Below are 26,789 nucleotides of genomic sequence, written 5' to 3' on the forward strand. Positions count from 1 at the left end.
GCAAAACTGTACACAAACTTTAGAACATTTTAAATTTTTGAATTTTAAAATCAAAGATGCAAACCTGAGTCTCATAGTAGAGCGGTTTTTTTTTTCAAACTGGGTTTCTAGAGGTCCTGGTATCACCGGAATCGGGAGAATCTGAATTTTCCGATTATGCAGTTAGTTTTTACACAGAAAGCAGTCTATTCGAGCTATAAGAGGTTTTCTATCAGATTCCTAACTTGCAACCAAATTTAGGTATTAGAGTTCAATTTTGATTTTTAGCAGGGTAATGACCTAAATGTGGTTAAAAGGCAGTAAAAATGCAATTTGGGTCAAATTCTGGTCAGATTCACTTGGTAAAAACTCAAAATTTCACCAGTATTTCATAAGGCAGATCAGATATTTTGGTGACTTAAAGGTTTTCATCATTTAGCAAGAGATATTTTGCAAATCAGTTACAAGTAATGATGAAAACAAAATCAGATCAAAGGGGTAGAAAGATGAAAGAGGTTATTCAATTGCAAGGGATGGAATTCCAAGTGGACACATGTCACTCTGATATCAGATCCGGGAATTTTTTCTTTCCTATATCTTTTCTTTCTTTCATCTATTGTAGGGGTTGGAATTTTGGAAAGTTTCTCTAGAATGAAGGCATTTAGTAGAACCGGCCCTGGAATTGATGAACTCTGAATGGAAGATTTGGGATGTGCTGGTTCCAGACCATGAAGCTTTGCTTTGGCTGTGATACCCCCTTCCCATCCCATCAGTTTCTCATTCCCACCATTTTCTCTCTTGTATGAGAACATATGTTATTGTATAGGCTGGTTTATTAGGTGATTTGTGAGTTAATTTCATGCATTTTCGTGTATTATTTCAAGGAAATCAATACAAAGAAGAGAAAGTGTTTAGTTTCAGTTTAAATCTTGTCTTCTTTCTCAATTGAGTTGTGATGTTTTATGGTCTTGGAACAAAGAGCCTAGATCATAGTTGCAGTCCCTTAAGGCTGTATGTTGTTTCATTGTTGCTTGTAATTCAAGGAATTATGTAAATGCTTTAGAGAAATCAACAAGGTTGCAGATTTGTTGAGGAGGATATTAGGTAAAAATGAGATTTAAATTGAACATTGATGTCTATTTACAAAGTGAATGGATAGATCATATATCTGAATATATGAATTAGTATTAGATATCCAAAATGCATGAGGGAGATTCATGAATTGCCCAATGGATGAGGCACTAATCTGTTACAAGATCTTAAGTTTGTTGTTCATACCTAGTTTTCATCTACTTTCCCCACCCACATAAAATCAAATCAAATTCAAATCATCTTTACATTTATATAGAAGAACCCAAATAGAATGCCCTCACTCAGCTTATGAATGTCATAGATTTGCATTTAGCTACTGTAAATCTGTGTTACTACATGAGTTATTAGGAGATATAAGGGTTTTCATCTGCTTAATAGATTCAAGGATATGTTATGCACTGGTACGGTATCCATTGAATTTGAGGTCCACCCGCCTAGGTCTTGCATAGCCTGAAGTAGACGAAGGGTCTAGCCTTATAGTTGGCCCGGTGTTTGAAATGGCATGTTGAGAATGGGAGTTAGCTGTCCCTAGACATGTCATATTCTCATTGGGATAACTGAAAACCCTCCAGCGTTTTCAAACTCCTACACCCCTATGCAATGATCTTCTATCTACTGTGTGATCTTTCTCTACTCCTTTGGTTAGAGGGTCGTGACTTGTCATTACTATTCATGTGCATGCATCTCTTCAAACGTTGCCTTTCTTTTTTCTCCATGACATTTGATATTCTTTTTTCTCGACTTTGAGATTGCTGTCTTAAAAAACTAGCAAATTATTAATTTGTATTGATATTTTCTATTACTATTACTGTATTTTTATTATGATATTATTTATTATTAATTTGTATTAGAGTATATTTATGGATTTCCTTTTGAGCAATTATAATTTCTTAATGATTACAATATTATAATTTGATGTTTAATCTTAATCAATATTTCTATACTGCTTTTTGTTTGGTGATTGTTGATATACTAATCTAGTCCCCTTTGATATATATATCTTAATCTTTGATAGCATATTAGATTTCTTCACTACTGATTTTTTCAAATTTATCTTATAGTTATATTATTATAATTTATTTATTTAATTTTATAAAATTATTATATTATATGTTAAATTTTACTTCAGAAAAGGAACATCATGAAAACTGAGTTAAGTCCAGAGTAATGAACCTAGAGGTTTTCTTAGTTAGTTGCACATTCATATGCATTGTTTAGCATCTAAGATATTTTATTTAAGAGAGGATTTGGTATTTCGCGTTTCATTATGGAATATAAAGTGTTTTATCATACATGTTAAAGGGGTCAGAAAACTCACATCAACAGATGCCGCAATGAACTCCAAAGGATACAGGGAGGTCTATATAACTGTCAAGCCACACCTTTTTTTAAACATTTGTATTAGAAAATGTGAATTTCCTTGCAGGGGATGCTTTGCTGGATATCAAGACATGGAATAAAACATCATGTAGCAGGTGTCAATCAACACACACATATGAATGCATATGCCCCTAATCCCACTTTGCGTTTAAAGGCTTGGGCTCCAAAGGGGTACACGTACCCATATCTTGGATATGTCTCTACAAAGAACAAGTAATTGGACATTAAACATTCCATGTGACTGATTGAAAAAGAAACGAAAAATTCTTCAGGAATATGCTTTACTCTAATATCTTTCCATACCAATAAGTGCATAGTTTTCATGCCCTTGTATCAAAAGTTTATCTTATTATTAAGTAAAAATGGCAGCCATAGGATTCACAAGACATAGGAGATACATAGCAATTCAAAAATCATAATTGTCAGCCCAATTTCCATGTTGGTTGTAAACTTACAAGATAATCAACCGGTGGAAAAAGTGAACTTAAACCAAAAAGAGTTTTATGTTTTTACTAAATAATACCAACCAAACTTAATATGCAACATTACCTTCTAGGAGCTTTTTTTGTCTAAAACAAATTGAAATCAACCTTTCATAGATTACTTGTTAATGCATTTGAGTTTGTGAAACATATCTTGATTCACCCTCTAGCAAAATTATGTACAACGATGCTCAAAAAAAGGTGAAGGAAACCAAGTATCATAACTGTTGCAACAAATAGACTAAAATGAATGGAAACAAAAATTGTGACCAGCAGGATGAGCTTCTTTACAGTAATAGTATTTTTTACGGCCCAAAAGATTGCATATGTTAAATAAGAATGTGAAATCTAACCTGTACGCCATCTGTGACAGCCTTACTACAGAAAGGCTCTTTTTCAGGAAATAAACTGATACTTCGTGTATTACCATCTCTGCGAACAGAAAACATTCCATCTTGTAACATTCTGCCATATTCTTCTAGCCACAGAAGCATGGCATCTTTCTGGGCAATACTGTCTAATGTATGAGGGACACAAGGCGTCAATTGCTTCTGCTCCATACCAGTGGCATAAAGCTGACCATCAGAACAGTTGAGGTACAAAAACTTAGCCTGATAAGAGGAAACAGCAACAACAACATACTCTGGTGTATGTTTTAAATATGGAATACGACTTTTAGTTAGCTGCAAAATATATTGTAAGGGTAATAAATGAACATTAGCCTTGTAGTCATAGAATTCATAACCCCCTAGAAGGCCTAAGGCTGCCAACTGCTCATTATGTGGAAAGTGGCGTTTCAGGGTATTCTGGCCATTGCAAAAACGATATAGAACCCGCATGGGCACAGGCAATTTAAAACCAAGGCTTTTCTCAACTTTGTTGATTTGCTCTTCATTTGCACCAGGTGCTAAGGTATCAGTAACTTCTGGAAAATGGACTGAGGTCCAATCTCTAATAGTATCCCAGCATTGCTTGGCTCGTTTGACAATTGATGATGGATACATATAAAATGCAGCATACCATTTTTCATATGTTTCCTATGTTCAAACAAAATTTAAACATAAGAAAGACAATTCAAATAGCACTCTATTCATTAAGTTTAGCCATGATAAAGAAAATCTTAGAATAACAATGTTTTCATTAAGTTTAGACATGATAAAGAAGATTAAAGAAAAGTGGGAAAAACAGTAATATAATAATAAATCAAGACGTGCTAATTCCCACATGGGTGCTATGATAAGGTTTGAAATCAATAGTAAAACGTTAAGTTAGAAATGTAAAAGTATTATATATATCCTGAATACATATATCTAAACAAATGCTGAGACATATCAATTTGAAGCTAAGACATGCTAATTTCCAAGTGGGTACTATTATATGGCCTGATACCAACAGTAAACCAGATAATGTCAGAAACCTAAAACTATTATTAATAATAATCTTAATACATCTATCTAGAAGAATTCTGAGATATATTAGACATTGTTATTAATAATAATGGTGTAATAATCTTAAAAACATCTATCTACAAGAATGTAAGGCCTGGTGCACATATTAATCAGAGATGGCACCCTCTATTATTGGGGGAAAAGGAGTTACCAGATCAGACACAGGATTAACCATCTGCGAGAGTGTGTGTGTGTGTGTGTGTGTACAGTGACGTCAACCAGACTGCTCCAGCAATAAGACCATAACACTGTATACTATATATAAATAAATTCAAACGTCAAATTATCCACAGTTGCTTCCATAATTTCTACTAAAAATTGGAACAACAGTATCGATTTGTTACTATGAGAAATAGATACATTTCTCATTTGAGTCAGTACATCATCTAGTGGGTTTGATTCCCACAATGGTTTTTCCCTTAACCGGGTTTCATAAGGTCTTATGTGTTATGGTGTTATTTCCTTTGCATCACATTTAAGTTTTCACATCTGATATATGATGGATGGATTAAAGTTTTGATTCGGTCACAACTGATTCCCCCACCCCCTGGTCCTCTCTGAGTTGTGTAATGTGCATTGTTATTCCTAACAATTGGTATCAGAGCTCTTTGGTCCTCTTTTTGAAGCTTAACCGCTTGAGGAAATCTGCAATGGCCTTTAAGAAAGAAATTTCGAAGTTAGATGGAACTAACTGCGCACTATGGAAAGGAAGCATGATTACACACTTGATTTGCATGGGTATAGAGCCTTGGAACATTACAAAGGACCTATACTGGATTTTAGATTTTGAGAATGCAGATGAAGCACAAAAGAAGAAATTTTATTGCAACATGACTGCTAAGGAAGCCTGACTCAGTGCCCTAGCTGATATTATACTGATGTGATGGAACATGAGACAGCTCATGAAATTTGGATAAACCTGCAATCGCTGTATGAAGGTGACAAGTTTGTGCAACAAATGAAGTTACAGAGTCTGAAAGCAAAGTTGGAATCTATGAGGATGCACGAAGATGAGACAATCAGGACATATGTGCAGAAGATAACAGAAGTGTGAGGAGTTAGAGCTGCTGGAGGAACCATTACCGAAGAAGAAATTGTGTCAAAGATTCTTAGATCATTGCCATCTTTCTATGACACCAAGGTTGCTTCTCTTGAGGAGATCAGAAGAATTCAGGATGTGACAAGAGAGACACTGGTTGGTAAGTTGTCTGCTTTTAAAATGAATAAACATGGAGATTCTTTACCTGAAGTAGAATCAACATTTAAAGCTACCATTTCTAAGGGAAAGAATAAAATTGATTATGATAGTTCTACTAGTTCTGCAAGATTTGGTAGATATGCTAAGGAATGGAAAAATTTTGAAAAAGAGGAAACAAAGCTAGAAGAATTGGAAGCCATGATTGCAAAGAGGATATCCAAAGATGAAGGTAAGTATGAAGAAAAATTGCCTTTGAAATGTTTTGCATGTAATAAGATCGATCATTTTGTATCTAGATTTCCAAGAGAGTTCCTGAACATAAATCAAGAAAGTTTAAGCCTCAGTATCAGAAGAAGTGTTATTATGTTGCTAGTGATAGTGCTACTGATGATGCATCTGAAAAAAAGTGAGGAAGAAATCGTCTTTATTGCTATTCAAGAGGAAACCCCTATAATTGAAGAAAAAGCCATGGTTACCCAAATTGAGAGGAAAGATGAATGGATAATAGACAGTGGATGTTTACACCATATGACAGGAGATGTGTATAAGTTTTTGAAGCTTGATAAGTATGATGGTAGTGTTGTTTGATTTAGTGACAAAACTCCTTGCTTGATCAAAGGAAGAGGTTCAATTACTCTTGATAATAAGAATAAATTGATTATGGTTTATTTGTTGATGGACTAAGGCATAGTCTTTTCAGTCTTGGACAATTGGTTAACAAAGGTTCCAATCTACAACTTAAGGCTGGAATGTACACTATTACAAATGACTCCAGAATTGAGAATGCATCTGGAACAAAAACCAGAGGAAATGTATTTCGTTTGATTTCAGCAAAGAATAGATGTTTGGATGCAAAGATTGATGATGGTTATGTCATAAGAGATTTTGTAATGTAAAGTTTCACAACACTTTGAAGATCGGTACTAATGCCTTGAGAGGTCTACCAAAGTTGATGAAGTCTACTAACACATTATGCAAGGAATGCACTATGGGGAAACAAGAAGAATTGCTTCCAAGAACAAGACATTTACTGCTACCGAAATTTTAGATTTGATTTATACATATCGATGCAGTCCGACTAAGACAAGGACTTGGTATGGTGAGAGATCTTTCAATCTATTCATTAATGATGATTCTAGAATAATGTGGGTTGCATTTTTTAAGGAAAAGTTAGAAGCTTGTGATAAATTCAAGATATTTAGAGCCAGAGTTGAGACTGAATCTATATTGAAGCTGAAATGTTTGAGGTCAGATCGTGGTGGAGAGTTTGCATCTGGAGACTTCAATGAAAGTTGTGAAGAACATGGAATAAGGAGATCGATGTCTATGCCTAGAACCCTCAGCAAAATGGGATAGCAGAGTGAAGAAAGAAAACAATTCTTGACACTGCAAGGACTATGATGTTGTAATATTCCCCTGTTTCTCGTATGTGAAGAATTCTGTGTACTGGCAAGAATTGTTCAACAGCTCGGTTCTGGTATTCCCAATGGTTATCTAAAACTGTTAACTAATAAAAAACTAGTCTTTTACCAGTAACATTTTTCTCTACAACTTGAGCTTACAAGAAAATTAAATAGAGGAAAATACATATATGCCTATAGCAGGAAACTATTCACAAAGCATGATTTTTTACCAGTATTCTATATTTCTAAGTTAAGATGAAGAATAATCTTGACACCATTTCCTTCACTACTAGGAACAATAACATCTGTGGTTTGAAACTCAATCAATGAAAGTTGAAACATAACAAAAGGTTTTGATTAAAGGCACTACCACAACCATGCTTAGATATGTTTAAAAAAATAGTGTACATGTTGTTGACACCTGTATAAGCTTGAGGTTCCATTGGAGGAGACCGTCTACACAATCTAACTCATACTCAAACAACAACCACTTGAATTTCAGATTCGAACCATGCATTAATGCTCCTAGCCTGATGCCCACAATACCTTCTAATGGCTAGACCAGGTAAGGCAGCAAAATATATAGCAAGTCTGCAAATACATGCTTGCTAGGTTAATTTCGATGACAAGAACAAACCTCCACAATAACAAAACCAAACACTTGTTCCCTGGTATTCTCTCTAATTTGCCACTCGTGGATGCTCCTATGTGTCCACAATTCTGCAACAATGCAGGATCTTTAGTAACCTTGCAATGATACCAAAAATGTGATTAGACTGTCATCCTAATCACAGATAAGAAGGGTTTGCATAACTTCAAAGAAAAAACTTAGAACAGAAAATTAACTTGGCCAAAACATATGTCCATTGCATCCTACCAATCTCTCTTTCATCATCCTCAAACGCCGCCTATCGTTGCAATGATAACAAACATTATTCAGTCTCGACATGCAATGAGCCAACCCAGGTGCCTAACAATGTTTTGCAGCCACTCAGGAAATATTCTCAACATGAGTATGCCAGGTAGGAGGCATGTCACTATTCTAGACAATAACCAAATAGCTTCACATTGACCCCACACTTACGTATGAAATATAGACTTGGAAATATTAAAGTCTAATGAAATGTTCTCACTTCAAAATTAAAACACTTATATTTCGGCCCCCAACATCGTCTATTTTAGAACTCTAGCCTATCGGGATGTAATGTAGGCTAAGAGTTAACTTAAAGTTAATCTATGGGAGGGGGCATGACATTCCTCCCTTCCTGAGATTGCTGAGATTGCTTGCCCTCAAGAAATCGTAGAGCTGGATATAGGAGTATGTGTTCATTTTCCCAAACTGCATCTTCGATAGCCAAATCCTTCCAACGGACCAAGTACCTCTAATGGATTTGTTTCTTAGCTATCTCTCCCTGATCTTCAACATCTCAGTAGATACCAATTCTGGCCTTCCCTCTTCATCAAAGGGGGTAATCTATGTGAATGTGTAATATATTGACCAATAGCTTTCTTACAGCATGAGACACAGAAAACATTAAGAATCTTGTTGTCATCTGGCAGTTCTAGCTCCTAAGCTACCTCCCCAATTCTCCTCAACATCAAGTAGGGTCCATAGAATCTAGGTCAAAATTTCTCTGAACCGCTCTTCTTCAATGAACTTTGCTTGTAGGGTAGAAGACATAGGAACACCATAACTCCAACCTCAAAGGATCTCTTAGTCCTGTGACAATCGGCATAAATCTTTTGTTGATTATGGGCTTGTTGCATATTCTCCTTCAGAGTTGAGAGGATATCCTATTGTTACTGTAACTAATCCTTTTCCAAAAGAGTCATGTTTTTTGCTAAGGCCAAATCAATGAGAGACAACAGATCATAACCACAAAGCGATCTAAAAGGAGACATGCTAATGACATATGGCCATCGAGTTGTTGTTTACCGTACAAGTAAAGAAAATGAACGCATACAGACAATGGACACAATAGCAGAATTATATTCGCAATAGTAAAATGATTCATGCTTTACAATGATCCCAGACGGGATATAAATACTACCACCGAATCTTCCCGAAGGAGTCCGTCGGCCACAATTATTCTATCCGCTACAAACTATTTACCGACGACATCAGCTACAGAATACAAAAACACCGCCGGACCGTCGGCTAAACACTACCGGACCATCAGCTACAGAATACAGAATACCGCCAGAATTATCCAGTCGGCTAACACCATCCCCCCCAAAAAAAACAGTCGTCTCTTGACGACTAACAAAATTAGGAGACAACTTACAGACCACAGAAGAAACTAGAGAGAAGGGGGCGTCCCCGAAGTTTGCTGCTGGCGACGTAACTCGTACACTTGCTCTGTCCTGATGCGGAGATCTGTCTGAATCTGAGAATTAACTTCGACGGCCTCCTTTAGAAGAAGTGTTGCGTCCATGGCCTGCGTCCTGGCTAACTGCATCTCGTGCTCAACCGCATCCTTATCTCGAACCGCTGCCTCCGTACCTTGCTTAGCCACGTCCTCCTACACCGCTGCTGCCAAATCTGCCAGTAGTGCTGCCCGCTCTGTGGCCCAAGCTGCCTGCTGGTGGGCCAAGTCGACGGCTAGCTTCTGTCTAGCCTCAGTCTTTGTTGCCAATGATCTCTCTGCTGCAACCCTGTTAGCCTCCACCTACTGACGACCATAGTAAACATCTTTGTACAGTCCCACAATCTCATGTACCAGCTTCATCATAGGGGTGTCACTGGGTCCCAACTCCGGCTCAGTGGCCCAATCTGCCAACATCTCAGCTGTCTCCATTGCCGGCCATCCCCTGTCTATAAAGCAAGTCTGAAATCGCCGAGGACAAATCCCACGGATATATGCTCTGATCAAGTGCCACTCCCGCCGTCGAGTCAAGGCCTGAATTGCCACATCATGGCCCTTCTTCAATGCAAACTTCATAGTCCTGAGGTAATCTCGGCACCTGTCTTCATCTGACCCATAGTCCTCCTTGGCGAAGGCCTCCAATGACCATTCCGCATCACTGTTTTCCTCCTCATCAGCGGAAGCCATGCCCACATCCAGTGCCACTATCTCTGTTGTTGGCGCAACCACGGCATGTGGCATTCCCTCCTAAAGCTGAGGCTCTGGTACCGCTGGCCATGTTCCTGAACGCCTAGGAGACTGAATGGAGGGACCCCGCTTCGCCGGAGTGAGTCGGAACTGCTGCCTCAGAAACTCACTAGCTCTATCCATCACCTCCGATCGGTCGACCTGCGCAAGCTCCATGTTCATCTCCGGTACTTGCTGGGCTGACTCGGCCTCTGCTAAAAAAGATGATGAAACGGTGACCACTACATTACAATCAATGACCTCCAACTGAACTTGCGGCTCAAACTGTGGCGGTGGCGACTGTGCTCCCGGTGTGACTGCGACGGTGACAACTGCAGGTGCAATTGGAATCACCTCCGCTACAACCGTTGGCAATGGCTCGGCAACTATCCGTGGGACGGCATCCGTCACTGCATGTGGAACCACCTCCGTCACTGTCCGTGGGACATCTGCCTCCGCTGGAGGAGTCATAGGAACCGGGGCATGGCACTGCCCAAAGGCCGGAATGACTGTCGAAGAGGTAGTCAAGTGCGCTGAAGTTGACAGCTGAGGCGGGGTAAAAAATGTGGGCCCACCACCTGCTGTCTCACCGTCAACTTCAGTTGATGTGCTCTCCTCTTCTTCCACGATTCAGCCCCGTCACTCATCGAAGTGCCCTCTCGTCCGCTATTTGTCTCTCCGGAAGGGGCCAATTCGCGGAGTACTTTCTTGTGACCTACTGCTGACCCTCCTGTATCTAAGTGTCGCCAGTAGAATATGGGAGGCTCCCCATCTGCCAACTTGCCCCTTGGAGGGGCCTCAAAGCCATCCATTGGAATCTGGCTAGCTGCAGCCTCAAGAAACAACCCAATGGCATGGTGTGGCATAAAAAATGTTCCATGCTGAAGCATCATGAATTCCTCCATCCTGTCGGCAAGTACTGAGGCCCAATCATATACCACTCCTTGCATGATACCATTCATAAACACAATCTACGGCAATGCAATATCTGAGGCCCGGGTGGCGCCTGTCAACCTGCTCTTGATAACGTCCATGATACAACGCCAATGACCCTCCCGAATCAAGTCTCTGCGAAGCCCTCTGCACTTTGCCCCCTGAACTATTGTCTCCCTCTCTTCGGGTGTAAGATCCCTGCATACTAGAGCTATCCAATGCTCCTTCCATTCCCGTGACAGTTTATGATTCCTGATTTCCACTTTCCTCCCATCGGGGCCAAGGATGCCGAAAACTCTAGTGAAATCCCTCGGTTTAAAAGATACTGACATCTGTTGCTCCTTGTACAGGAAAGTACTTGTTCTGCTCCGGGCGCTATATGTTTTTATCATAGTGCGCAATACTGATTCAAACAACCGGATGGAAAAAGTGGGAAGCTGAATAGCCCAATGTACCTATGCCCGCCGCAAAATCTGTTTAATTTGGTCTGCCTCAGATGTCTCCTGCCACCACTTCCGGCATTCGCTTCCACTAAGACTCTCAAACTGTACAGTGAGATAGGTGAGTTCCTCCTTGGTTTTCTGTTTCTTGCTACTAGAACCGGAAGGGCCTACAACTCGAATTCCCGATGCCAAAATTCTTGAATTCTTTTCCATGCTAACTGCCAACTGACTCTTCCACTGCTTCCGCTTGCCTGCCGATTCCATATGAAGGTGGCCTCTTATTTTCTATTTCTTATATATTTCTGCTTACCCCCGCGGCTACCCAATGAAATTTTTCGGAAGGTTACCTGTCCAATTCCCACAGGCCGAGAAGAAGAGAAATAAGTGCAACAGTGTATTTATAGTATCCGGCAAGGAATCTCATCTGGAGGAGAATGTGGGTTTCACAATTTTATTGCTGTTGTGGTTAGTGCACCAAATCTCCCTGCGTTGTCACAAAACCATCCACACGAGAAACAACCATACCTTGCAATCTTGATGCCGCTATCGCTGACTCGTATTAGCAGGAACCCATGAGCAAAACGATATTGAATCAATGGCTTGCCTTCTGTGGAACAGCTACGGCAAGTATCTCATCACAAGCAGGCGGTCACAGCCATGGCCATCACGTCCACAAGCCTCGCCTTAGGATCTGTAGATCACTCTGTCAGACTCTATTCTAACTCTTAACTCTTGCGGAATTTTAACACCTGTAGAGACTAATTTCAATGTGCGATTCCTGCCTCAAGATATACATGTCACTGTCGTCTAGTCCTGTTGCCGCCCGCGGAGTCTTGTTCTGGCCGCAAAACTTTGTCTGCCCGCGGAGTCCTTTTCTGGACGCAGGATTTTCTCTGTCAGCGAAGTCTTTTTTCTGCCCGCGGGAACTTTTGCTGTTAGCCTTTCTTTCCCGGAGTAAAGTTATCCCACGGGGCTTTACACTCCGCGGGAGTCTCTTGCCCACGGACCCGCAGGACTTTAAGTGCCCGCGGACAGGCAGTTGCCCGCGGGCCTTCCTGTCCCCGGGGCCCGCGGGACTTTCAGTCCTCTAATTTTTTTTTTTTTATTTTTTTTTTTTTAATTTTTTTATTTATTTTTTTTTAAATAAAAAAATCGAATACATCAATCAACAGCGGTACCTCTGGATGACATCGCTGCCAGGGAACGCTATACTGACGACGATGGCGGATTCAATGACGGCGAGAACTGCCTTGCACGATATGGTTTCAACTTGGATCTGTTAACTGACTGTGTCACCTCCTATCCGTCCAAGGTTGTCAGTTTGATTGCTCCAGTGTCGCCAATTTCTCGGATCTGATATGGTCCAACCCATCGCACTTTGAATTTGCCCGGCTTGATTTCATTACGGCTGTCATACTTCAGTACTAATTGTCCCGGCTGAAATCTGCTACGTTTCCGATGCTTATCATGCCAGAGTTTGCGTCTGTTTACCGTACAGGTAAAGAAAATGAACGCATACAGACAATGGACACAACAGCAGAATTATATTCGCAATAGTAAAATGATTCATGCTTTACAATGATCCCAGATGGGATATAAATACTACCGCCGAACCTTCCCGAAGGAGTCCGTCAGCCACAATTATTCTATCCGCTACAAACTATTTACCGACGACGTTGGCTACAGCATACAAAAACACCGCCGGACCGTCGGCTACAGAATACAGAATACCGCCAGAATTATCCAGTCGGCTAACAATTGTGGCAATACTCGCTCAAGTACAGCCATTTGACCCAAGCTCTGTGCTGCCCTAAAATATAGTTGCAGAGATAACCCCTCCACTCATTTATGTACGATCTCCATCTACCCATTCATCTGAGGATGATAATTGGTACTAGGGGTCAGTTGTGTCCTTGCTAGTCTGGATAAAATCTGCTAAAATATGTTGAGGAACTCATTGTCCTTACATTACTTGAGAGATTGTCTAATCAGCTGCAACAGCAAGAATGTGCGTGTATTTTTGCAGACCTGTCAACCACAGCAAATATTCTATCCTTGCCCTACACCTTTGGAAGCCCCATGATGAAGTCCATGGATATACTCTCTCATTTATTCTCAGGAACTGGCAAGAGCTGTAATAGACTAGCAAGATACACGTGCTCAGACATGTTCTGCTGACAACCAAGAACTCTCTAACATGCTTAAGAACGTCCCCCTTAAGGCCCTTCCAAGAGAATCTCTCTAATCTGCTTGTAAGTCTCAAAGTACCCAGGATGACCTGCTATCATACTATTATGCACTGCTTGCATAATTTGATCCTTGAGTATGGACTAAAGAACTAAATAATTCTATTTTTGTAATAGATTACATCATTAAGGAGATGATACCTATCATCTTGAATTCGACCATCCATGAGCTCACATGAAAATGTGTTCTCAGAATACTCAACTAAAAGTTGAGACTTCCAGTCAGTTGCAAGCTCTCACATAGCACAAAAAGAGGCACTATTTGGTTTCTTAGAAAGTGCATCAGCTACTACATTATTCTTTCCTTGGCGTATTCAATGTCAAAGTCATAAGCCTGAACCTTGTTGATCCACTTTTGTCGACTCTCACTCAGTTCCTTTTGTGCCAAGAAAACGCAAATTGTTATAATGTGTTCTAACTAAGAACCATCTGCCTACCAAATACTGTCGGAATTTAGCTAAAGCGTGCATAATCACCAACATCCCTTTATCGTAGGTGGAATACAGTGTTTAGTGATCCTTCAATTTCCTACTCTCATTAGCAATAGGGTGTCTGTCCACTATAAGTATTTCACCTATTCCCTCACCCGAGGCATCACACTCCAAGAAAACGGTCTAGAGAAATCCAATAATGCTTACACTGGGCAAGTACTCAACTCTCGTAACCGTATCAAATATTGCCTCTATATCCTCTAACCACCTAAAAGCATCCTTTTTGTGAGATCTATGAGTGGTATCGCAAGATGAGAAAACCCCTTCACAAACCTCCTGTAATAAGAGCACAATCCACGGAATCCACTCAAATCAAAACAATATCTTGGTGGCAGCCAATCCAATCTACCTTTTATCTTTATTTGATGGACTTTGACCCCATTGGCCCCAATAACATGCCCAAGGTATAAAATCTCAGCCAAGCCAACTTGCAATTGGACTCTTATGCAAATAATAAATGTTGCTCCATGATACTCAAAACCTCATCCAAATGCTATAAGTATTCTTCCCGTGTCCTATTAAATATTAGAATATCATCAAAGAATACCAGCACCTACTTATGCAACAACTTATTAAAGATGTGATTCATACAAGACTGGGATGTGGCAAGTGCATTGGTGAGTCTGAAGGGCATCATCAAAAGCTCATAGTGCCTGTAGTAGCATCTAAAAGTTGGCGTATGCACATCCTATTCACAGACCCAAATATGATGGTATCTTGAATGAAGATCAATCTTCAAAAAATGACCCCATGTAACTCATCCGATAAATCATCTATGTGAGGAATGGAATACATGTTCTCCATAGTCCTCTTATTCAGAGCCTTGTAATTAATGCACATCTGCAAAGTCTCATCATTCTTTTTAACCAGAACCACCAATGAAACAAATGGGCTCAAACTAGGTCCAATGTGTCCCATGGATAGTAACTCCCTGATTATCCTCTTATTTTCCTCCTTGTAATGTCTTGGGTGACAATAAGGTGTAGTAATGATGGACTACACACCCTCCTCTAGTTCTATCAAATGATCAAACCCAAAGTCAAGAGAAATGCCCTAAGGAATGTCGACAAAAACTCTCTTGTACTCTTCTAGCACCGACTGTATGTCGATGTATTGTTGTCACAAATCTTAAATGGATTTGGTGGAAACAAAACAATATGCTACCCACTCAATATCATCATGTCTCAATATGGCCTCCATCCTCTACGCTAAAATCATCGTGGGACCCCTATTAGTCATGGCTCTAAGAATGACAAGCTGATCTCTTTTCATTAACTCAATATGTTTCAAGTTATGATCAAAAGTGTACTCGTCAACGGTTTGAAGTCATTGTAGGCACAAAATAGCATCCATGCCTCCTAGCTCAATCACATAAAAATCTGCTATCAATGTATAATTCCCCAACTAAATACTAAGTTGTGGAACCATCCCTGAGCAATTAAGTCAATCCCCACTAGCAACCTTAACATCAAATTCTAGAACCACTTCTACATGCAACCTCATTTTTGCTACTATAGAAGCACTAATAAAATTATGTGTAGCTCCTATATCCACTAAACAAACTATTTGCTTCCCTTTCACCACTCTATTTAGGCGGATAAGGTTTGCAACTTTGCACATAATCCTGAAAGGGTAGCAATAGTAGGGGGCTGTTGGGAACCTATCCCTCAACTATCTCTACCTGGGGCTGGTCGTGATTGCTTTCCTCATCGTTGTCATCAGATCTATTACCTTCATTTTCATCATTAAAAACCAACTCAAACTAATGAGCCTTACCCCTTCCGTTTCCAAGACATCTATGATCTTGGTTCCAAGGTTCTTTGCATGTGAAGGATAGTTTTTGCCTTCTTAGTTCATTCCTAGACTCATAATCCCATTTCGATGGAGTGGCTTTGTTCTGATTTGAAGATTTGTGATTAGTTTTTGAACCCTTGAAAGGCTTTTTAGGGGCTTGCACTGCAATTGATGAACTATCCAAATCGAGTGTCATCTTAATTGCATCTTGAAGGGTATTTGGTTCCAGCAACTTCACAAACCCTTTGGATTTGAAGTTTTGAACCCTTGAAAGGCTTTTTAGAGGGTTGCACTGCAATTGATGAACTATGCAAATCGAGTGTCATCTTAATTGCATCTTGAAGGGTATTTGGTTCCAGCAACTTCACAAACCCTTTGGATTTTTCATTCAACCCTTCTACGAATACCATTACCTTACTATTTTCTGATATGTCCAGAACCATGAAAAGAATTTGCTGAAACTCGTCAATATAAGTATCTAATGCACCATTTGCTTCAACTGGGCAAGCTCCATGTAGCAAACTTCTATATCTTTCCTATCAAATTGAGTGATCATTTTGTTACTGAACTCTTCATATAAAATTATCATGCCACGATCCCGGGTAACAAGTCCATGATGCCACCAATCATACATTGTCCTATCTAGATGTATAGTAGCAAACTTCATTGCCTCAATTTCAGACATGGGCTTTGGTGTTAAGAATGTGTCTAGCTTATGTATCCAAGCTCTAGTTGTTATTTTCCACTACCATCTTAGATCTCTATTTAGGGCTTCTATCTTGCCTAGCTCTCGCCATTTCCCTCCATTGTCCCATGTACTAAACAAAGCTCAAATGCGCCTTCACATTATCTAGAAATAAATCCCACTCAACATGCATGGCCATTACATCATCCATAATAGCTACCAATGCTCCTACATTCCCAACTTCTACCTCATCAGTTTTCTTAGCAAATATAGGCATCAATGGTCTATCTATGGTATGTTTTGGTGCTCTAATACCTCGTGGAGACCTAACTATACATCCACCTTCAATGATGACTCTGTCGTCTTCTTGGCCTTGTATTTAACTGATGTATTGCCTCTGTAAGTTATTGTTTTGCAACATGGGTTTGTCTTTCTCTAATGGCTCTCAAGGTTTCACTGGCTTTTTTGTCCACTTCATCTGACATATTTGCAAGCCTCTTTGCATTTGAATGAACTCCCACGATTTCAGAAATTATCCTTCTTTCCCATATTATGGGAGGTCTCCAAATCCTTTGTGGTTCCCTGTTATACTGATAGATTAAATGTCAATATTTCCACAAGGTAGCAAGTGTTGGCAAAATGTTCAATGTTCCTCTCAGGATTTGTGACAAGGGCTTAACCACCTCCTATGTACTATAAGTTGAGTGGTTGTATCAAGCACTAACTGATTGGTCTTTTGGTGCAATGACAACCCAACTCTAACAAGTGATATCAGAGCTTGGTCACAGGTTCGAATCTTCAGACCCTCAAGTAAAGCTGAGCGGGAGATTGTTGGCAAAATGTTCAACGCTACCCTCGAGATTAATGACAAAGGCTTAACCGCCTCCCATGTACCATAAGTTGAGTGGTTGTCTTGAGCACTGACAGATTAGTCTTTTAGTGCAACGGCAACGCCACTCTAACAAGTTTGTTGCTCTGATAACACTGTAATATTCCCCTATTGTATGTGTGGGAAGGATTTTGTGTACTAACAGGAATTGTTTAACGATTTGGTTATGGTATGGATGGTGTTCAAAATGGTTATTGGAAATTGTTAACTCATAAAAAACTAGTCTTTGACCAATAAGATTCTTGTCTGCAACTTGACCTTTCAAGAATATTAAATAAAGGAAAACACATATATGCTTATAGTAGGAAACGATTTAGAAAGCATTATTTATTTTCATAACTCTATTTCTAAGTTAAGATGAAGAGTAATTTTGACATCATTTCCTTTACTAATAGGAACAAAAACATCTGTGGTCTATAACTCAATCAATGAAAGTTGAAACATAACACCAGGTTTCAATTAGAGGCACTACTAAACCATGCTTAGGATTTGTTTAAAAAAATAGTGAATATGCTGATAGCATCTGTATAAACCTTAGCTTCCACCAGAGGAGTAGCTCATACTCAAACAACGCCACTTGAATTTCAGATTCAAACCATGCATTAATGCTCCTAGCAGCCTACTGCCCACAATGCCTTCCAATGACTAGACCAAGTGAGGCAGCAAAATATATAGTGAGTCTACAAATACATGCTTGCTTGTTGGTTATTGGTGATACAAATAGACCTCCACAATAGCAAAATTGATGGCTTCTTCCTTGTTATTCTCTCTTGTTTCCTACTAGCAGATGCTCTTGTGCATCCATGGTTCTGCAACCAATGCAAAATCTTCAGCAGTCGTGATGATACCAAAAGCGTGATTGGAATGCAATCCTAATCAAAGATATGAAGGGTTTACATCCTTCAAAGAGAGAACTCAGAACAGAAAATTACCTTGGCCAAAACGTATGTCCATCACGTGCTACCAATCTCTCTTTTCACCCTCCTCAAATACTAACCATCATTGCAATGAAACAAACGTTACTCACTCTCAACATGCAATGAGCCAGGCCAAGCGTGTTACAAAGATTTGCAGACACTCGGGAAATATTCTTGACAAGAGTATGTCAGGTAGGAGGCACGTCACCATTCTAGACAATAACCAAATAGCTTCATATTAACCTCACTGTTAAGCACAAAATAAGGACTTGAAAATATTAAGTCTAATGAAATGTTCTCACTTCAAAATTAAAACACTTATATTTCAGTCCCCAACATCCCTGATTTTAGACCTCTAGCCTACTGCGATGTAATGTCTAGCCTACTGAGAAGTAATGTAGGCTAAGTGTTAAAGTTAATATGTGGGAGGGGACATGACAGATGAAAATTACCTCAATTGTACTACAGAGAAGTTGCTATTAGAGTCTACATATTGAACAAAGTTTACGTAAAGCATGGTATCGGTAAGACATCTTGTGAATTAAGGTATGGACATGTGTCTACAGTTCGGTATTTCAAAAATTTTGGAAGCAAATGATATATTAAGAGAGATGATGGCATAGGAAAGTTTGATTCTAGAAGTGACAAAAGAATATTTCTTGGTTAATCTACCAAGAGAAAAACCTGTACTAGATTATGGCAAATATAATTTGTTACAGATCACAGAAGACCAAAATCAGAATCAGAATAGAGAATGGGAAGGTTTGGTTGAATAGATTGACAATGGAATTGAAGTTGACGAATTTCATGCCCCTAAAACTCCAAGGTATGTAAAGCTTAATCATACTAAAGATCAGATTATTAGTGAAAAGAATGAAAGAGTTATGACTAGAGGAAAGATTGTTAGAGATGAAGTTTGTTTGATTTGTCAAGTTGTGCCTATAAGTGTTAATGAAGCCTGTAAAGACGATAACTGGACTAAAGCTATGAAAGAATAATTAGATCAGATTGAGAAGAACGGGACATGGATTCTAGTTCCCAGACCTAAAGATAAAATATTATTAAAACTAAACAGGTTTTCCGAAACAAGTTGAATGAAAATGATGAAATGGTTTGAAACAAAGTTAGATTGGTTTGTAAAGGATATTAACAGATGGAAGGTATAGACTTTGATGAGACATTTGCACATGTTGCAAGAATTTAAGTTGTTACAATGTTTCTTCCTTATGTTGCTTACAAAAATTTCAAGGTTTATCACATTGATGTTAAATCAGCATTTTTAAACAGAGATCTTGAGGAAAACACTTATGTTGAACAACAGATGGATTTACTGAGATAATCATAAGGACACGGTTTACCGATTGAAGAAGCTTTAAAAGCAAGCCGCTAGAGCTTGGTATGCAAGTTGGATAAAAATTTATCGAAATTTGGATTCAATATAGGTATTGCCGACAATAATTTATACTATAAAGTTACTTCTGAAAGCATTTGGATTATTGAAGGTTTTGTGGATGATATCATTTCTAGCAGTGATGATAAGATTTCAGATTTTTTGAATGAGACGCAGAAGGAATTTGAGATGTCTATGATAGGAGACATGAAATCATTCTTGGTTTGCAAATTGCTCAAACTAAGACAAGGATTTTCATATCACGGAGCAAGTATGTAGAATAAATTATTGAAGAAGTTTGGTATGGAAGATTCAAAGCCAGTTGGAAAATCGATGGTTACCATATGTAAATTGACAAAGGATGCCGAATCTAAGAGCACTAACCATACCAAATACAAGTCTACGATTGGTAAATTGCGATACCTAAATCATCAAGACCTGACACATCTAATGAAGTTGGTATTGTTGCTAGATTTCAAGTTGATCTGAAAGAAATCACGTTTCTATTAAAAGAATATTCAGATACCTAAAAGGAGCAATAGATTATGCATTATGGTATGCTAGAACTAATGATTTTACACTTCATGTATACATTAATGCAGATTGGGTAGGAAATATTGATACAGAAAGAGCACTAGTAGAGGAGCATTCTTTTTAGAAAGAAGGTTAGTTTCATGATTAAGCAAAATTTAGGATTGTATTTCACGATCTCCTGCCAAAATTGAATATGTTGCCACTGCCATTAATTGTACACAAATTATTTGGATGAAGCAAATGTTGAATTATATCAGAGTTATCTATGAAGAAACTAGTCATTATTCATTGTAATAATTCAAGTTTCAAAATTACTTCAAAGAACCCTGTGTTACATTCAACAACAAAACATACTTCAATCAAGTATTAATTCTTGAGAGAGAAGGTGAATCAGAAAGAAGACAAGCTGAAGTACGTGGCTACTACAAAATAGATTGTTGACATTTTTACAAAGCCCTTTATTGAAGGATGCCTTTGAATATCTTAGAGGTATACTTGGGGTGATGGCCCCTCATTTTCAGAACTGATTATTGCAAGAAGGCATCATTCTAGTGGTTTTAATTGACTTATTCTACATCTAGACTTGACGTTTTAGGAGTTGCTCCTAAGTGGGAGTAGTTGAATATTGTTGAGAAAGAGTTATGTCAAAGAGGGAGAGAGAGTTATCTTAAGATCTAAGTAATCGGAGCCAAATGGAATCAGATGAATAATTATAGGGGAGATATATTAATTTGTGCATTGAAGGTTTTTCACATATGTTGTTATCAATGCCAAACAGGGATACTGTTGGGAGACTGTTGGAGATTCCAATTTAGAATTGTTGTTGATTATGTTTTGCACTTATGTTTTGTCATTGAGTGTCAACGTATATGTTTATCAGAGAATGTTCTTGTTGATAAACAGTGCAAAGAGAGTTTTGGTGAAGAAGTTGTTTGTTAAACCTAAGCTAGTGAGCGTTATGTGATGATGTTTGGTGAGTCTACATGCTAAGTTTGTCATCATGTGTTACAAGAGATTTGTTCAGGACCGCTTATTGATGGTATTTACTGAGAGCTATTTTACAGCAGATTGGGTATAATTTTCAGTGAGTTTCAGTCAAGTTGAATTTCAGTCCACAATTCAAGATACTTCATGAAGACGTGCAGTCATGATGACCTCTATATTCACTTGAGGATTGGTGACTCCAAAGTTAATTTTCTCATTAAACAGTAGAAGGGAATTTATTTCTTAGTCGACTCAGTCAAGAAATGTGCTGATTGGATTATACTATGATTACCTGTCGGATGATAGTGTGTTATATGACATTGTAATATATTTTGTATGTGTTCTAGCCGACACTTATTGAATCAAATTGGTGGTTGTAATTTATTTTGTTATTAGGTCCCATATTGAGCCGACCTAATAAGTATTTGAAACAATTCTCATGAGTGTGTGCTGGTGAAAGAATGATATGATGCAAAGTTGATGATGCAAATTTGGATCAGAGACAAAGATAGGAGTTGATTAAGAAGAGGCAAGAGTGGAATCTGATAATGTACTTCAAAGAAATTGTACTGGCATAGTTGATACTTTCAGTCAATTGTTCACTTGTTGGGTCGGTGTCCTTGTTGTCTTTGGATTGTAGTCCACTCAAGGTTGTTGGGCGCTTGCTGCAATAGAGAAGTGAGCTCCAGGCAAGTACCTGAATGCATGTAGATTCCCCAATACCTTTAATAGGGTTTAGTACATCATCTAGCAGGTTTGATCCCCACCATGGCTTTTCCCTAAACCAGGTTTCCACTCAAAAAAATCTAGTGTTGTGTTAGGGTGTTCTTTGTTTTGCATTGTATTTAAGATTTGAGATCTGATATGTGATTGATGGTTTAAAGTTTTGATTTGGTCACAATGTCATATCCCCATGTTTTAATGTAATAATTAAATTAATTAATTGGTTCCAGAATTTAAATAATATAATTAAAGGACCTTTAATTAGTTACTTTAATTAATAAATATGGGGCCCAAGTTTATAATATTTGTATTTGTGGTTCCGATTGATTTATGTATATCTCGGACCCATCTTTTATTTTATTTGTAGGTGTTGTCATGTCAGTGTTACTTGTAAACCCTTGGGAAGTTTCTCCGTAGGGGCATTTATGACTGGTTGTAGGTAGTTGTTTAGTATGCGATTTGGATTATTTCTTTATACTAAGAATTCTAGTTGGGATTCTCTATTGTTCGCCATTTCAGAAGAGAAAGATCTTCCCTACTTGGCTATTCCGGTTTCAGTGGGATTCAACCCTCACCCTATTATGATCTTGTATTACTTCGCTCTGATCTAGCAAGTTCGAGCATCATCTATAGAAATTCTTGTTCCATTCTAGCGGATCTCTTGCAAACATCCTCTATGTCTGATAAATTTTTATTATTGGTAGAATTATTGTGATTGCAAATATATATGTAACTGCGCACTTAGTCAAGTGTTGTCAAACTCGCGGTGTGACAACTCCAGACTGAATGTCTCCTCTTGTCAACATCGAACGCCCCTTCTACCATCTCTTCCCTCACCATATGACATATCATTATCACCGTACTAGCCCCAACATTTGATCTCCCATTGTATGGACCTTCATATAGGTGTTTCGTTCACCTCACACACACACCCCATGGCCATACCTAAGTAACTATACGGCCATCTCCTGACAATCAGACTTAAGTAACTATACGGCCATCTCCCCACAGCTAGACTTGGCTACTGTACAATCATCTAGTGAACACTGTACGGACTAACTTCAAAACCTGCGTACGGCCTATTACCATTGCCGACAGAACATTCTCTGTCTCCTCTACATACCGTCAATCCTACACATCCTCCACTATACAACACACACAATTGACCACCTGAGCAATTGAAAGTCTTCCCTCCAAATCCTCACCTTCAGATGTAATTGACTCTTGGCAAATCGAGAACATTACAGCAGTATCAGAGCAATTGCCTTCGGGTCGAGATCCCCTGCAGGTCGAGATTGCCTTCGTGCTGAGATCGTCAAGATCCCCTTCCGAAAGTCATTGCCTTGGAGTTGAGATCCCCTTAGGGCCAAGATTGCATCCAAATAGAGATCCCCTTAGGGTCGAGATTGACTTCAGACAAAGATCCCCTTCAAAATGAGATCCCCTTCAAGCCAAGTTCACCTTTGCGACATTACACACAACTAATTCACCCTCCCCTCCCCCCTAAGTTGTGTGTTGTGCATTCTTATTCCTAACAAGCTCACCTCCATTCATTCACCCAACTATTCAACAAAATTACAAGGAAGAAAACGTCAAGTTGGCCCCAAGTATGAAAGGGACATTACACAAATGTTATTGATGTAGGTTGGCAATCTAGTATCATCCAAAAATAGTTTGCTTATTTTTTGCTTTCCAAGTTTTAGTCTGAGTGTTTGAGGTTGCGATCACTTATCACACATTCTAAATTATGCGAACTTGGTTTCTTATCAAGAACCTATATCGTACCTATGCTTACAAAACATCAATCTGCCTTTGATATGATGAATGCATTACGAAATGCATATGAAGTAAACAATGCAACTAGGGTTCTTGCACTAAAAAGGAAGCTAAATCACATTCAAATAAAGAAAGGAGAATCAATAAATTCTTACTTCTTAAGAGTTGTCGGCATTAGAGATGAACTATCAAGTATAGGAACCACTATTAGTGACACAAAATTAACACTAATGGCTATGGATGGATTGCTAGATTCATGGGAGACATTTACACAAGTAATAAATGCCCGAGATAATCTTCCGGACTTCAACAGACTTAAGAACAATTGTCTTCAAGAGGAATCCAAAAAACTAAAGAAAGGAGGCAAACTGAAAATAGAAGATGAAGAACTTCATGTTCTTAATACAAACTCCTATAAGGGTAAGAAGAAGCATTTCAAGAAGAAAAAGGGAAATGAAAAGAATGGAAAACCCAAGAAAGACCTATCTAAAATAAAGTGTTTCAAATGTGAAAATTTTGGACACTACAAATCTAATTGTCTTGAAAATTCCAAACAACAAGCAAATTGAACAAATGTTATTAAGGAAGAAGATACTTATGATCCTGAGAACCATGTTTTGTATTCCTCACTATCAAATGAAATTTCAAATAAAGCATGGGTAATTGATAGTGGGTCTTCTAGACATAAAACGGGATACAAAGAAACACTAGACTCTTTATCAGAGAAGGTTAACGGTGAAGTTACCATTGGTGATAATTCAGCACACTCCGTTGAAGGAATTGGAAATTGTACTTTGAAACTAAAATCAAGAAATACTCTTCTTCTTAAAGGTGTACTTTGTACCAGGAATTAAAAGAAACCTAATCTCAATTACAGCACTTGAAGATGATAGGCATAATGTTGCATTCGTAGATGGCAAAGTATTAACTTGGGCAAAGAACTACTCCATCAAAAAAGTGAAATTAATTGGTCAAAGAAAAGGATATTTGTATGAATTGAATACAGAATCTAGTCAATCTATTCAAGCCTTAGTTCATGAAGCTACAAATATAAATGAAATATGACACAGTAGATTAGGGCATCTAAATTTCAAAACTTTATCAACTATGGAGAAGATGGTTACTGAATTACCTAAACTAAACAAAGACCATTCAAGTATTTGCAAAGGGTGTGCTCTGGGTAAGAACACCAGAAGTCCTTTTCATAATAGTACTAGAAAAACAAATAATGTACTAGAATTAATTCATTCAGATTTATGTGGACCTATGTTTGTTCCTTCTCTCGGAGGATTCTAGTATTACATCTTGTTCACAGATGACTTCTCTAGGAAAACATAGATTTATTTTTTAAAATGCAAAGAATCAGAAGAAATCCTAATGAAATTTAAGGAATTCAAAACATTAACTGAAAACTTTTCAAGGCATAAAATTAAAACCCTTAGAACTGATAACAGAGGAGAATATACCTCAAACTTGGTTAAAAGGTTTTGCAAAAAAATCAAGGATTAAGAGGGAGTACATTGTTCCTTATAATCTAGAACAAAACGGGGTAGCAGAAAGAAAAAAAAGGACAATTATAGAAGCTGCTAGAGCTATGATTTCTTATCAAAATCTAGAATATTATCTTTGGGCAAAAGCCTCTTGTACTGCTGTATATATTCCAAACAGAAACCCTCACTCCTATCTTAAAGATAAAACTCTTGAAGAAGTATTTACTAAAGTAAAACCCAATATAAGTCATCTTAGAATTTTTGGGTATTCTGTATATATCCATGGTCCAAAAGAAAATAGAACCAAGTTAGAACCCTCTGGGAGGAAAGGTATTTTTGTAGGGTATAGTGAAACATCTAAGGCATATAGGATTTTCATACCTGGATAGAAAAGTATTGAACTTAGTAGGGATGTAATTTTTGAAGAAGATTTTGCATTCAAAAGAGCCATAAGTTCTGATGAACCTTCTCCTTTATCTAGTTCTGAAAGAATTAGTGAATCTGAGTCCCAGAGGGAGAACTTAGTAGAAATCAAAGCTGAAATTCAAAATATGAACCTTGAGAAAAATTCAAAGAAAAGACCACTTTGGGCCATCAAAACAGTTGAAGCAGCTCAAGACTTTGTTGCACCTTCCAAAACAGTCAGAGAAAGCAAAAGACCTAAAAGATTCTCTAGTTATACAGCAAACATGAGTGATTTATCCAAAACAGAACCAACCAATCCTTCTGATGCTATTAAACATATAGCTTGGAAAGAAGCTATGACAGAAGAATACCAATCTATTATGGAAAATGATGTGTGGGAAATTGTTCCAAGACCTAAAGGAAAATCTGTTGTTTCTTCCAAGTGGATATTTAAAATAAAGCATATTGTTGACAGTAGCATTGAAAAGTATAAAGCTAGATTTGTAGCCAGAGGATTTTCTCAGAAGAAAGGACTAATTATGAAGAAACCTTTGCTCCTGTTGCCAAATATACCTCCGTAAGAGCAGTCTTAGCAATTGCAGCATCAAAAGGATGGACAGTACATCAGATGGATGTAAAAACAGCATTCCTAAATGGAATAATTACAGAAGAAATATATCTGGAGCAACCTAAAGGATTTGAAACACATGATCCTAACACTTTTGTTTGCAGGCTCAAGAAAGCTCTCTATGGGCTTAAACAGGCTCCCAGAGCCTAGTATGAAAGAATTGATAAGTATCTCATCGGCTTAGGATTCTCCAAGAATGAAGCTGATCCAAATTTATATTATAAAAGAGATAAAAATGATATGGTAATTCTAATACTGTATGTCGATGATTTACTAATAACAGGTGATGATCATCTCATAGATCAGGGCAAGAATGATCTAACTAGAGAATTCGAGCTGAAAGATTTGGGACTCCTTCATTACTTCTTAGGATTGCAAGTACAACAG

The 26,789-nt window shown here is 38.2% G+C and overlaps 1 protein-coding gene across 1 annotated transcript in view; it reads right to left on the reverse strand.

The window, feature by feature from the left end:
• Positions 1-26,789, reverse strand: part of SKIP16 (SKP1/ASK-interacting protein 16) — a 100,624-nt gene that overhangs the window by 50,520 nt on the left and 23,315 nt on the right. The window contains exon 2 of the mRNA XM_089826114.1: positions 3,287-3,970. Coding sequence (XP_089682240.1) covers positions 3,287-3,970 — 684 coding nt within the window. The remainder of the gene's footprint in view (positions 1-3,286; positions 3,971-26,789) is intronic.

This window comes from Cupressus sempervirens, chromosome 4 (genome assembly GCF_028749045.1).
Source record: "Cupressus sempervirens isolate cs-2001-9-10 chromosome 4, ASM2874904v1, whole genome shotgun sequence".
NCBI classification, from domain to species: domain Eukaryota; kingdom Viridiplantae; phylum Streptophyta; class Pinopsida; order Cupressales; family Cupressaceae; genus Cupressus; species Cupressus sempervirens.